We start from the raw sequence: 12,266 nt of genomic DNA, 5'->3' as shown, positions 1-12,266 counted from the left end.
TTTCTCTTTCTGAAGTTAGATAAATCCTAAGGCAATTTACTATCCTGAATGAGCCTCTTGTATTTCATAGTAAGAAAGAATGTAGAATAATAATATGTTTACATTTATGAAAATCCAACTTGGAAAAAAATTGAGTTTTGAAAGCAGATGATAGGGCATGTTTTTCATGTTCTAGATGTATTCTTTATATCACAGAAGGATGGGCACTGGCTTGCATCAAGTCCTTTAATACATTTTTAGTATTTGTTGTTACATTGAGAGTACATGCTAATGATTACTTTGCCATTATTCTTTTAGCCCCCTTTCTTAAGGTAAGTATAAAACTAGAAAGAGCAGGACGCCTGGATGGCTCAGTTGGTTAAGCATCTGCTTTCAGCTCAGGCCACAATCCGAGAATCTTGGGATCAAGTCTGGCATCAGGCTCCCTGTTCAGCAGGAAGTCTGCTTCTCGCTCTCTGACAAATAAATAAAGAAAATCTTTTTTAATAAATAAAACTAGAAAGACATAAGCAATTGGTAAAATGATCTTGGAACATATGAAGTGTCATCCCTTATCCCTGATGGGGCAACAATAATTAGGGAAATGGTAGAACTAAAAATCATCCTTAGCAGTGTTCCTAGGATATGTACTATGAGAACACATAGCTAAATTAGAGGCATTAAGTATGCCAAAGAAAATTATGTCATTGAGTTTTTATGTAGCAAGACAGAAGTCTAGTCAGGAGGTCTAGTTTCAAGACTTATCTGTTGACACATTATGGAAATGGGTATTACTAGTTACTCCGTATTTATTGAAAGTAATGAGAATTGTGAGGCTGACCTGCTGGTGAGTCATCTTTTCTGCTCTGCTTCATTTCCTTGCTGTTCTGTTCAATTTCTATAACACAATGTACAAAACCTGACTGTTAAGAAGGTGAGAAATTAAAGCATTTTTAAAAAATTAAAGCATTTTAAAAACAAATTTTCTACTGACTGTAAATGGTGATTGTCACAGAGTGTCATTTATTTTGATTTGTGTCTTAATTTAGAAAGGTAACTGAGTGACGACATGGGGAGGTCAGTGCCACTGAAAGAAGAGTTTAATGTTACTCATTGTCCTTAGATATGGAAAGCATGGCACACCACCCAGGGCCAAAGGGAGACGCACCAGTGTCAGTTAGGAGGCAGGAAGGAGCAACGGGAATTTATAGGCCACGGGCTTTATTGGGGTTACCACAGGCAAGGCGAGGTAAACAAGGTTTAGTTTGTTTGAATAATTCCAAGGGCTTTGGGGGCATTGTGGCTGTCAGTAGGTGTCTGGTGTCTGTTTCTGGGTGGGATGATTAGAGCAAGGGAAATACTGACTTGATGTGTATGTTGGAGAGGAGATGGATCAGAGTATGGGCCCTGCATCACAAGGGAGATGTACACAACTTGGGTCAATAGTTTGTCCCTATGATGAATGGATGCCAACTAGACAAATATGGAATCTAAGAAAACATGAAATTTTTTAAAAAACATGAATATTTATGAACTGTTAAAAATAATTAGAGTAGGAAGAGTAAATATTGTACTTTGAGGAGAAAAGTATTCACAGGCTGTAGTAGAGGTCTAAAATTTGAGTAGAAAAAGTAGTTCTATCCCAAGTTGATAATAAATAAAACCGAGAACTTTAACCCTACCGTTACCTGTATACATAGAGAGATGTTACTGGTGGGCATTATTAGCTGGAGTTATGTTACTCTGATTAGCTCGTCTTGTCTCTTTCCTACTGAATTATCCCTTTCTTGTTTCTTTTCTTTCTTTCTTTTTTTTTTTTTTAAAGATTGTATTTATTTATTTGACAGAGATCACAAGTAGGCAGAGCAGCAGGCAGATGGAGAGGGGGAAAGCAGGCTCCCTGCTGAGCAGAGAGCCGGGCTCAGGGCTTGATCCCAGGACTCTGGGATCATGACCTGAGCCGAAGGCAGAGGCTTTAACCCACTGAGCCACCCAGGTGCCCCAGCATACCTCAATTTTTAAAAATATTTATATTCCTGTGTGTATAAGCAAGGACTCAAGTTATTTCTAATGAGTTCTGCTCCTCCAGACTTGCAGCAGTTTTATCTTATAAACCTAAAACTTTGAGATGTCAGGGCAGAGCCAGCATTGATCATCTGAAAAATCACAGAGTCATCCACAGAACACAGATATTCTGAATTCATGTACTGTGTTACTAGTATTCCCTTGCTCTGTTATGTTAAAAGCATAATTTTTTTTTTTTTTTTTAAGCAGAGGCACAAATAGAACCCTGATTCACAAATTTGTCAGTGGTTCTTTTTGTGTTATCTTTAGTTATAACATGCCTATAAGATTATGTCATTTTTTAAAATAACAGGTTTGAGATACAATTCACATCTTCTTTTTAAAATGCAATTCAGGGGCGCCTGGGTGGCTCAGTCGGTTAAGCTGCTGCCTTCCGCTCCGGTCATGATCCCAGTGTCCTGGGATCGAGTCCCACATCGGGCTCTCTGCTCAGCCAGAAGCCTGCTTCTTCCCCCCTCTCTCTCTCTGCCTTCCTCTCTGCCTACTTGTAATCTCTGTGTCTGTCAAATAAATAAATAAAATCTTTAAAAAAAAAAAAAAGCAATTCAGTGGTTTTTGGTATAGTCACAGTGTTTTTCAGTCATCACCAGAATCCGTTTTAAAACATTTTCATCATTCCCAAAAGAAACTCCATACCCATTAGCAGTCACCCCCCAATTTCCCCATCCCCTGCAGCCCTAGGCAACTACTAATCTAATTTCTGTCTACAAATTTACTGATTTGTGGACATTTCATATAAATGGAATCATACAGTTTGTGATTCTTTGTGACCAGCTTCCTCCACTTAGCCTAGTCTTTTCACACGGTTCATTTACTTTGCAACATGTCTCAGTACTTCACTCCCTTTTATTGCTAAATAATATTGTATGGATTTTTAAATTTTATCAGTCATTATTTAATTTATCATTATTTTATCATTTTATTTATCCATTTATCCATTCATTCATGTTGTTTTTACTTTTTGGGTATTTTGAATAATGTTGTTATGAACACGGTGTCTGGGTGGCTCCATGGGCTAAAGCCTCTGCCTTCGGCTCAGGTCATGATCCTAGGGTCCTGGGATCGAACCCCACATCGGGCTCTCTGCTCAGCAGGGAGCCTGCTTTCCTTCGTCTCTCTCTGCCTGCCTCTCTGCCTATTTGTGATCTCTCTCTGTCAGATAAATAAATAAGTAAATAATCTTTTTAAAAAATGCTGTTATGAACATCTATGGACATATGTTTTCATTTCTCTTGGTTATATAGCTAGGAATCAAATGGCTGGGTTATATGGTAATTCTATATTTAACCACTTGAGGAACTACTAAACTGTTGCTGGGGGATGAAGGGTAGGGAGAGGGTGGTGGGGTTATGGACACTGGAGGGGGGTATGTGCTATGGTGAGTGCTGTGAAGTGTGTAAACCTGACAATTCACAGACCTGTAGCCCTGGGGCTAATAATACATTATATGTTTATAAAAAAATAAAAAATTAGCTGTGATAATAACATTTTCTTCCCCCCAAACTTTTTTTGTTTGGTAGATATGATTTTAGGTACATTTTCTCCATTTCTAATATTATTCTTTGTACTGGGTTGGCACTGTAATAAATAAAAAGTGAAATAAAATTTGAAAGACCCTATGGTGTGGGTGCCTGGGTGGCTCTGTTGGTTAAGTGGCTGCCTTCAGCTCAGGTTATGATCCTGGGGTCCTGGGATGGAGCCCCACGTTGGGCTTCCCTGCTCAGTGGGAATCTGCTTCTCCCTCTGTCGGCCCTCCACTTATGCTCTCTCGGTCTTTCTCTCTCAAATAATAAAAAAAAAAACTTTCGGGGTGCCTGGGTGGCTCAGTGGGTTAAGCCGCTGCCTTGGGCTCAGGTCATGATCTCAGGGTCCTGGGATCGAGTCCCGCATCGGGCTCTCTGCCCAGCAGGGAGCCTGCTTCCTCCTCTCTCTCTCTGCCTGCCTCTCTGCCTACTTGTGATATCTGTCTGTCAAATAAAAAAAAAAATCTTTAAAAAAAAAAACTTTAAAAATAATAATTATTTTATTTTATTATTTTTTAAAAGATTTTATTTATTTATTTGACAGAGTTCACAAATAGGCAGAGAGGCAAGCAAAGAGAAAGAGGAGAAAGCAGGCTCCCCTCGGAGCAGAGAGCCTGATGTGGGGCTCGATCTCAGGACCCTGGGATCATGACCTGAGCCAAAGGCAGAGACTTTAACCCACTGAGCCACCCAGGTGCCCCAGAAAAATAATAATAATTTTTAAAGGCCCTCTAGTATAATTTGTTAATTATAAAATTTAATTATAAAAAATTTATACTTTTGTATAAAAGTTTATTTTATATAAAATGTTATATAATTAAAATTTTTTAATTATAAAAATAAATTTTTGCTCCAGTTCCCTTTTTTTTTTAATGATTTTGTTTATTTATTTGAGAGAGATCACAAGTAGCCAGAGAGGCTGGCAGAGAGAGAGGAGGAAGCAGATTCCCTCCTGAGCAGAGAGCCCAAGGAATTTCTTTTCTTTTTTGGGAATTTCTTTTTTTTTTTTTTTAACTTAATTTGTTATTCTGTGGTTCTAATAAAATTAAGATTATGATAAGTTAGATAACTCAGTGCTCCAGTTTTCTTTGTATGGATGATTTAAAACTGTATAGAATGTTTTGGTTACCAGGTCACAAATACATTTCTTTGGTCATAAAGAGAGTCTTAGGGTGAGCTAAGCATAAATTCATCCCCGCTGTTGGAAAATTACATTATCATCTGATGTTATGTAAATACTATCATCTTTAGGTGGGAAGGACAGCACATTTTATAACAAAAGCATATATTTTGTCATTTGTGAAATTATGGCAGGCAAGTAAACTAGATAATTTTATTTTCCTTATGTCTAACCTTGCAATTTCCAGTCACAATGTCATCCATTATTATCTTAAGTAGCTCCTTTATGTCTCACCCCTTTCAGTGGGGTTACATCATACAGTTACAATAAATTAAATGCTTTTGTCAAAGTCCATATATTATCCTAGGAGTATTCAATCTCCTGGTTGGTTTATGGTATCTTTTATCACATAGAAGTTTTGAATTTTTGTAATATCAAATCTGTTTTTTATTTTATGGTTTTGGAATTTAATATGCCTAGTAAGAATTTATCTGCCTCAAAGGTTTTTGTTTTTCTTCAAATGCTTCTGTAATTTTTTTAAAGTTAGAGGATTAAAAAAATTTTGGGGGAGCACCTGGGTGGCTCAGTGGGTTAAAGCCTCTACCTTCGGCTCAGGTCATGATCCCAGGGTCCTGGGATCGAGCCCCGCATCGGGCTCTTTGCTCAGCGGGGAGCCTGCTTCCTCCTCTCTCTCTGCCTGCCTCTCTGCCTACTTGTGATCTCTGTCTGTCAAATAAAATAAATAAAATCTTTAAAAAAAATTTTTTTTAGTTGACACACCATGTTACATTAATTTCAGATGAACGTAGTGATTTATCTACTCTTTGTTGTGTTGGGCTCACCCCAAGTGTAGCTGCCATCTGTGACCATGCCATCTATTGCAGTGCAATTGACTATATGCCCTATGCTGTGCCTGTTTTTCTTAGAGGTTTTTTCTTTTTTAAAGATTTCTTTATTTTAGACAGAGAGATCGGGAGAGGGAGAGAGAGAGAGTGCATGAGTGGGAGAAGCCAGAGTGGAGGGGAGGTGAACACGGAGCCTGCTGTGGGACTTGATCCCATGACCCTGAGTTCACGACCTGAGCCAAAACCAGGAATTGGACAGCCAGCCAACCATACCACCCAGACACCCCAAGGGTTTTTCTTAATGCCCCCCTTTCCTTGATTTTCTCTTTACTTATGAAAATTAAAGTAGCAGTAAAAATAATGTCTGTTGGTATGCCATAAGCAGGAAGCCAAGAGTGGCTTTATTTATTTTGTCATGTTTTCTCATGAGGAATAGATGTCCATGAAAAATGTTATGGGCCTTGTATTTATCTTTTGTTTATTATTTACCTTATCTAAGGAACTGCTAGACTGCTTGCCAAAGTAGCTATACTATTTTACATTCTCTCAGTTTCTGGATTATATTGTTTGAACCCATACTTGTGAAGTTTGTCTGTATCCTTTGAGTTCATTTACGTGCCTCTAGTGCCAAGGTGGCACACGTGTCCTGATTTACAGGGGGACATAATTACCTGAATCAAGGGAAATAATGTCTGAGATGTTAAATTGATTCATATTAAATATTCATATTAAATAGCTATATTCCCACCTGATATTTTTGTTTAAAATTATTTAACAGTGTTTCTGCCTTTTGTTGGCTTGAAATACTTTGAAGGACCTATAATTTTGTATGGCTAAGCATACTAAGCATGTTTCTACTATGACTAGTTATTCTAATCAAGAGCTCTAAAATCAGCTTCTTTGTAATATGAAAGCAGGGAAATCTACTAGCAGTGTTAAATGTTGATCTTCTGTTTGTGGATTCCTGAACTATTTCAGTGGAAATGCTTTCAGCTCAGAAGGAATTAGAAAAGACAAAAATCTGGAATAAAATAATAGCATGCAGAATATTTTTTTAATTGCTCATAACCTGGGGCTCTTGGGGTCTCAGTTGGTTAAGCGTCTGACTCTTAGTTCTGGCTCTGGTTGTGATCTCATGGGTCATGGGATCAAGGTCAGCACTCCGCTTGAGTTTCTCTCTCCCTTCCCCCTCTGTCCACCCCCCATCTCCTCCTTCCCTCTCTCTCAAAATAAATAAATAAATAAAATATATTTTTTTTAATTAAAGGCATTCCTGTTTAATAAGTTAATAAATGAGTAGGTGATATTGAGATTGCCACACTTACTGTTGGATAATATAATTATGTGTCTGTTAAAATTTAAAACCAATTAGTTTGCATCCAAGTTTAGATATTTGATTCTGACAAAAATTTTTGTAAAGATTTTTATTTATTTGGCAGAGAGAGAGTGTGTGTGCACACAAACAAGCACAACCAGGCTCCCTACTGAGCAGGGAGCCTGATGCAGAACTCGATCCCAGGACCCTGGGATCATGACCCAAGCCAAACACATACGCTTAACTGACTGAGCCACCCAGGCACCCCTCTGATAAACATTTTATCTCGAGTAAAAATCTGGTAAATATTTTACCTTGAACCTGAAAAATACTTTTTTCATTAAAAGAAAAGAGCTCATGTGAAAACCAAGTCCATCTCTAACTCTAAAATAAAACAAAGGTTAATTAAATAAATCCAAGCAAAACAAAATGAAACAGTTACCTTGTAATTTATTAGTTAATATTAGCCTGCCATTTGAATAGCTTGATAATTTCAAGAGCAGATCACTATATTGATGCCTTTGTATAATTATTTTTGCAGGTAAAAAAAGCCAAGATGCAGGAATCAGGAGAGCAAACTTTAAGGTATGTAAAGTTGAATTTCTTTTTAATGATCTACTTACTGTCTTTTTTTCATATGCTGATTAGTATAGGGGCGTGTTTTGGGTTGACTACTCTCTTTTTTAGTTTTAGCATGTCAGACTTTGTTGGTTTTTTTTTTTTTTAAGATTTTATTTATTTATTTGTCAGACAGAAATCACAAGTAGGCAGAGAAGCAGGCAGAGAGAGAGGAAGGGAAGCAGGCTCCCCACTGAGCAGAGAGCCCAATATGATCCCAGGATCCTGGAATCATGACCTGAGCTGAAGGCAGGGGCTTTAACCCACTGAGCCACCCAGGAGCCCCATCAGACTTTATGTTTTGAAATTACTTGGTTTAAGATGAAAATTTCCTTCCAGTAGTTTGTCCTTGAAACAAGTAAGCGCTGATATTTTCTTATTCATTCATTATTTATTCAGTAATACGTACTGAACTCATGTTATCTACCAGGTCCTGTGATATATGGAAGAGACAACAGTAAATATTCTCCAGTCAGATGTAAACAGAATGGGAAGAATAAACAGAAATAAGGGAAATTCAAGGGATTTCGTGTCAATTACCAAATGAATATGGGATGCCTTAGTCATTAGCTCTGCTCCCTCTTGGATAAGAGGTAGCTTCTTTGCACCTCATGCTCTCACTTCTGCAATGCCATTGTTTTCTGCTTTCTCCAGTTCTTAATTCCTTTTGTTTGTCTGTGAACTAGTAACTACATCATCTCTGATATCTTAATTTCCAGAATCTGACTATTTTAGTACCACACACTGCATTCTAGCTCATACTCCCATATGATATCTTCCTATGCACTTCCCATTACATGAGCTGTCATATTTTCACTCTTAAGCATTGACCCCTCCCATAAAAAAAAACTTCCGTATCTTTCTTATGCTATTTAAATGATAAGATCTATTAATTTAATCAGTCCCTGACAAACATTTTGTGAGGGACTTCTCCTTTTAACTTCTCCTTTTCCCCTGTGGCATGCTTCTTAGCAAAACCGCAACCCTGGTCAAGCCAACTATCCACCCATTCCATGCTTATTTCCAATCACCCGAACTTTGTGATGGAAAAACACAAAACGGTACTGATCTGTTTTCATTTATAATTACATCTCAGACAGGCACTTAAAGATTCTTGGTGGTCCGTCCACCCTTCCCGGTGTATTTTATTCCCTAGCCTCTAAAATTAACTTTCTTCCCCTCCCTTCCTCCTTACCTCCTGGTTTCTCCCCTTCCTTTCATCTCCCCTCCCCTCCACTCTGTTCCCATCCACTCAGCTGGGGATCTTGCTCTCCCTAATTCAAAGAAAAATTAGAAACAGTTCAGTACTGCCTTGTTTGCTTGTCACCAAATCTACCAAATTTGATTAGACCAAATCTACCCATTTATCTGCTTCTCTACAATATTCTCTTGAAATCAAGAGTCGGACGCTAAACAGACTGAGCCACCTAGGTGCCCCATTAGCACTCTTGCTTCTGTTGAATCTCTAAACACTTAGTTGAATATGTAGGGGATTTTGCTATAACATAAGATTCTAGGACCATAGGTCTTTATACCATTGTATACCAGATTATACAAATAGACCTTCTAAGTTACTGGGTCTAGAAATAGTCTTTCATCAGTGGGTATAACAGTGAACCCCAGACTTGTCCAGGTATACATAGGAGACAAAACAGCCATTGTAGTTGGAATATGAAGTTCTTGTCTAGTTTTATACCCATCTCCTGGTAATCTTGTTTAAGTAGGCAAGACTAGAAGTCTGTATTTTTACCAATTATTCAGGTAATTATAATAATAGACAAGTTTGGGAAACATGGATATAACTAGTCAGTTTGATTTCTTCCCCTTACTCTTCAATTCCCATAGTCACATCTTGGTTAGTACATTAAATGCTATTCCAAAAATACAGGCATTTCAGTAAATAGATAAACTTCATCTGGGGATTTAGCTTTAAAAATTAATTACAGAGGTGCCTAGCTGGCTCAGTTGGTAGAGCATGTGACTCTTGATCTCAGGTTCATGAGTTCACACCCCAGATTGGGCATGGAGCCTACTTAAGAAAAACACGGGGCATCTGGGTGTCTCAGTCCTTAAATGTCTGCCTTGGGCTCAGGTCATGATCTCAGGGTCCTGGAATCGAGGCCCACATCGGGCTCCTTGCTCAGCGGGGAGACTTCTCACTCTCCCCCTCCCCTAGCTTGTGTTCCCTCTCTTCTGTGTCGCTGTCAAAAAAATAAATAAAATCTTAAAAAAAAAAAAAGAAAGAAAGAAAGAAAAATAAAAGTTAATTATAGGGACACCTGGCTGGCTCAGTCAGATGAGCATGCAACTCTTGATCTCGGAGTTATGAGCTCAAATCCCTGCTGGGTGTAATGATTGCTAAAGTAAATAAGTAAACATTAAAAAAATAAAAGGTAATTATATCTGAGGAAAAACTGTTTGAAAATTCAGAATATACCGGGGGGGGGGGGGGGTCTTGATTTCTTATTTGAATGTTTGAGGTCCATTCAGAAAAAATATGAGAGCTTTAAGGATTTTGATGCTGTGTACTTTTTATGTAAGTAACATTTCTTTAAAAAATTTTGCTGTGTAGAACCTACTCTTACCTTTTATTAGTCTCATCTTTGAAGATATGTGGAGTCTCTGGTATGGTGTTGTCCATTTCTCCCTAGAGTATAAAATAGCAGAGCAGATTTCTTTCTAAGGGAAATGAATGTGGGAAGGATGCTTGGGCTGGGGTGAAGTTATAATACAATAATAATGGCTATGGTTATATTACATTTACTCTCTTCTAGTCTCTAAGTACTTTTCATATATTAACTCACTAATCCATGTAACAACCCTATGTGTTAGGCTCTGTTATTGTCCCTCTTTGACAGTTGAAAGCGGGGTACAAAGAAGTTTAGCTCAAAGTCTTTAAGCTAATTTTGGCAGAGTGTAACATGAATGCAAGCAATCTGGCCACTATGCTATGCTGGTAACTGAGAGAATAACTGAAGAGTAGAAAGGAAGGTAGAAAGGAAGAGGGAGGACACTGTGAGGGGTGAAAGTTAGTAAAATCTCCATTCCAGAATTTCAGTGAGAATTTTGCCATTCAAGTGTCTAACCTAATGATTTGTTCTCCCAGTTTATGTGATTTACCTTTTATAATTTATCTGAATTCTCCTTATAACGTAAAAAAAGATACTGCTCAGGGGATATGATAGCAAATTTTTAAAAAAAATTTTAATTGAATGGGGAGCCTGGGTGGCTCAGTGGGTTAAAGCCTCTGCCTTCGGCTCAGGTCATGATCCCAGGGTCGTAGGATCGAACCCGGAGTCGGGCTCTCTGCTGGGCAGGGAGCCTGCCTCCCTTCCTCTCTCTCTGCCTGCCTCTCTGCCTGCTTGTGATCTCTTTCTATCAAATAAATGAATAAAATTTAAAAAAAATTTTTTTTAATTGGAGTAAAAAGAGAACTATAATAGAATGAGCCATTTTAAGGTTCAGAACCCCCTTCTTGGAAGCAAGCATGTATAATTTGAAAAAAATTCTCAAGTAACTATGAGAACCACTGTCTGAAATCAGGAATCTCCCCATTTTACTCTGGAACTTTAGAAACAAAGTAACAGCGAAGTTTGGTTTGTTTTCTTATTTTTTGTTTTTTGTTTTTTGTTTTTACCCCAAGTTCTTTAGAAAAACTCTGACTTGTCTCTGACTTAGCTGGAATTTCTGAGTGATAGGAAAACAGGAGTGATATGAGAAAGAAGAGTGAAATGCTGAAGGTACCAGCCCCAGCCCTACTTCTTCAGGTAGCCGCTAAAAACCAATAATGATACCATGAAGACTTACTTTGCCTCTTACTTGTGTAGCACAGGAAGAGAAATGAGTTTGATGAAATCACTTTTAGCAACACATCAAGTCCATGAGGGGCTAATGTTTTCATTTTGGTTCTCTCAGTCAAGTGAGCAGCCCTGAAGTCAGTGATCAGAAACCTGAAACTTCAAGCCTTGCTTCAAACCTTACCATGTCAGAGGAAAGTAAGTACTGTATTCTGTGCATGATGAAAGAGGTATTCTTATAAATGGATGATGCTGTTCTTTTATAATTGGTTTTCACTGATTGCCTTGTTTGTTCTTTATATCCAGAAGCCTTTCCTGTCTGTGTCCGTGTGTGTGTGTGTGTGTGTGTGTGTGTGTTTTCATCCTTGTGTTCTCATATATTTGACATACCAGCTGAGGAAGAAAATCGCATGGAATCCATTTACCTGAGGAGTCACACTTGGTGATTTTATTTTTGTTTTGTTTTGAAGTTGATGTTCTGGAAGTAATATTGCCTTACTCGCAATCAGAAAAGTTTCTGGGCCAACCTCTGACTGCTCCTCCAAAGACATTGCTGTTTCTCTACCTTTCTAACAACCAAATGACTCTACCTATCCATCTGTGCCAAAAAGAAAAGTAATCCCCTTAAGAGACCCAAATGGAAGGGTACCTGGGTGGCTCAATTGGTTACGCATCTGCCTGTGGTTTGGGTCATGATCCCAGGGTCCTGGGATCGAGTCCCACATCTGGCTCCTTGCTCAGCAGGGAGCCCGCTTCTCCCTCAGCCTTCTGCGCCCCCTGCTTGTGCTCTCTATCTCTCTCTCTGACAAATAAATAAATAAAATCTTCAAAAAAAAAGGAGCCCAGAATTGATACTGGACGCTGGGGGAGACCCACCCCAATAAGATACATCCTCCACTTACCAACCTGCTTTCTCCTATAGAAAAGATAAATTTATAATGGACAAAATTTTATAGAGTGTTCTGGGTTTGTTTGGTTGGGTTT

The 12,266-nt window shown here is 38.3% G+C and overlaps 1 protein-coding gene across 2 annotated transcripts in view; it reads left to right on the top strand.

Moving 5' to 3' along the window:
• EYA3 (EYA transcriptional coactivator and phosphatase 3) overlaps positions 1–12,266 on the top strand; it is a 109,201-nt gene that overhangs the window by 41,075 nt on the left and 55,860 nt on the right. For both annotated transcript variants that reach the window (XM_059376859.1, XM_059376860.1), the window contains exons 3-4: positions 7,409–7,452; positions 11,401–11,480. In XM_059376859.1, coding sequence (XP_059232842.1) covers positions 7,409–7,452; positions 11,401–11,480 — 124 coding nt within the window. The remainder of the gene's footprint in view (positions 1–7,408; positions 7,453–11,400; positions 11,481–12,266) is intronic.

The sequence above is a fragment of the Mustela nigripes genome, chromosome 14, assembly GCF_022355385.1.
Source record: "Mustela nigripes isolate SB6536 chromosome 14, MUSNIG.SB6536, whole genome shotgun sequence".
Taxonomy (NCBI): Eukaryota; Metazoa; Chordata; class Mammalia; order Carnivora; family Mustelidae; genus Mustela; species Mustela nigripes.
Note: the sequence above shows the minus strand (reverse complement) of the source record. Positions and strands in the feature narration are given on the sequence as shown.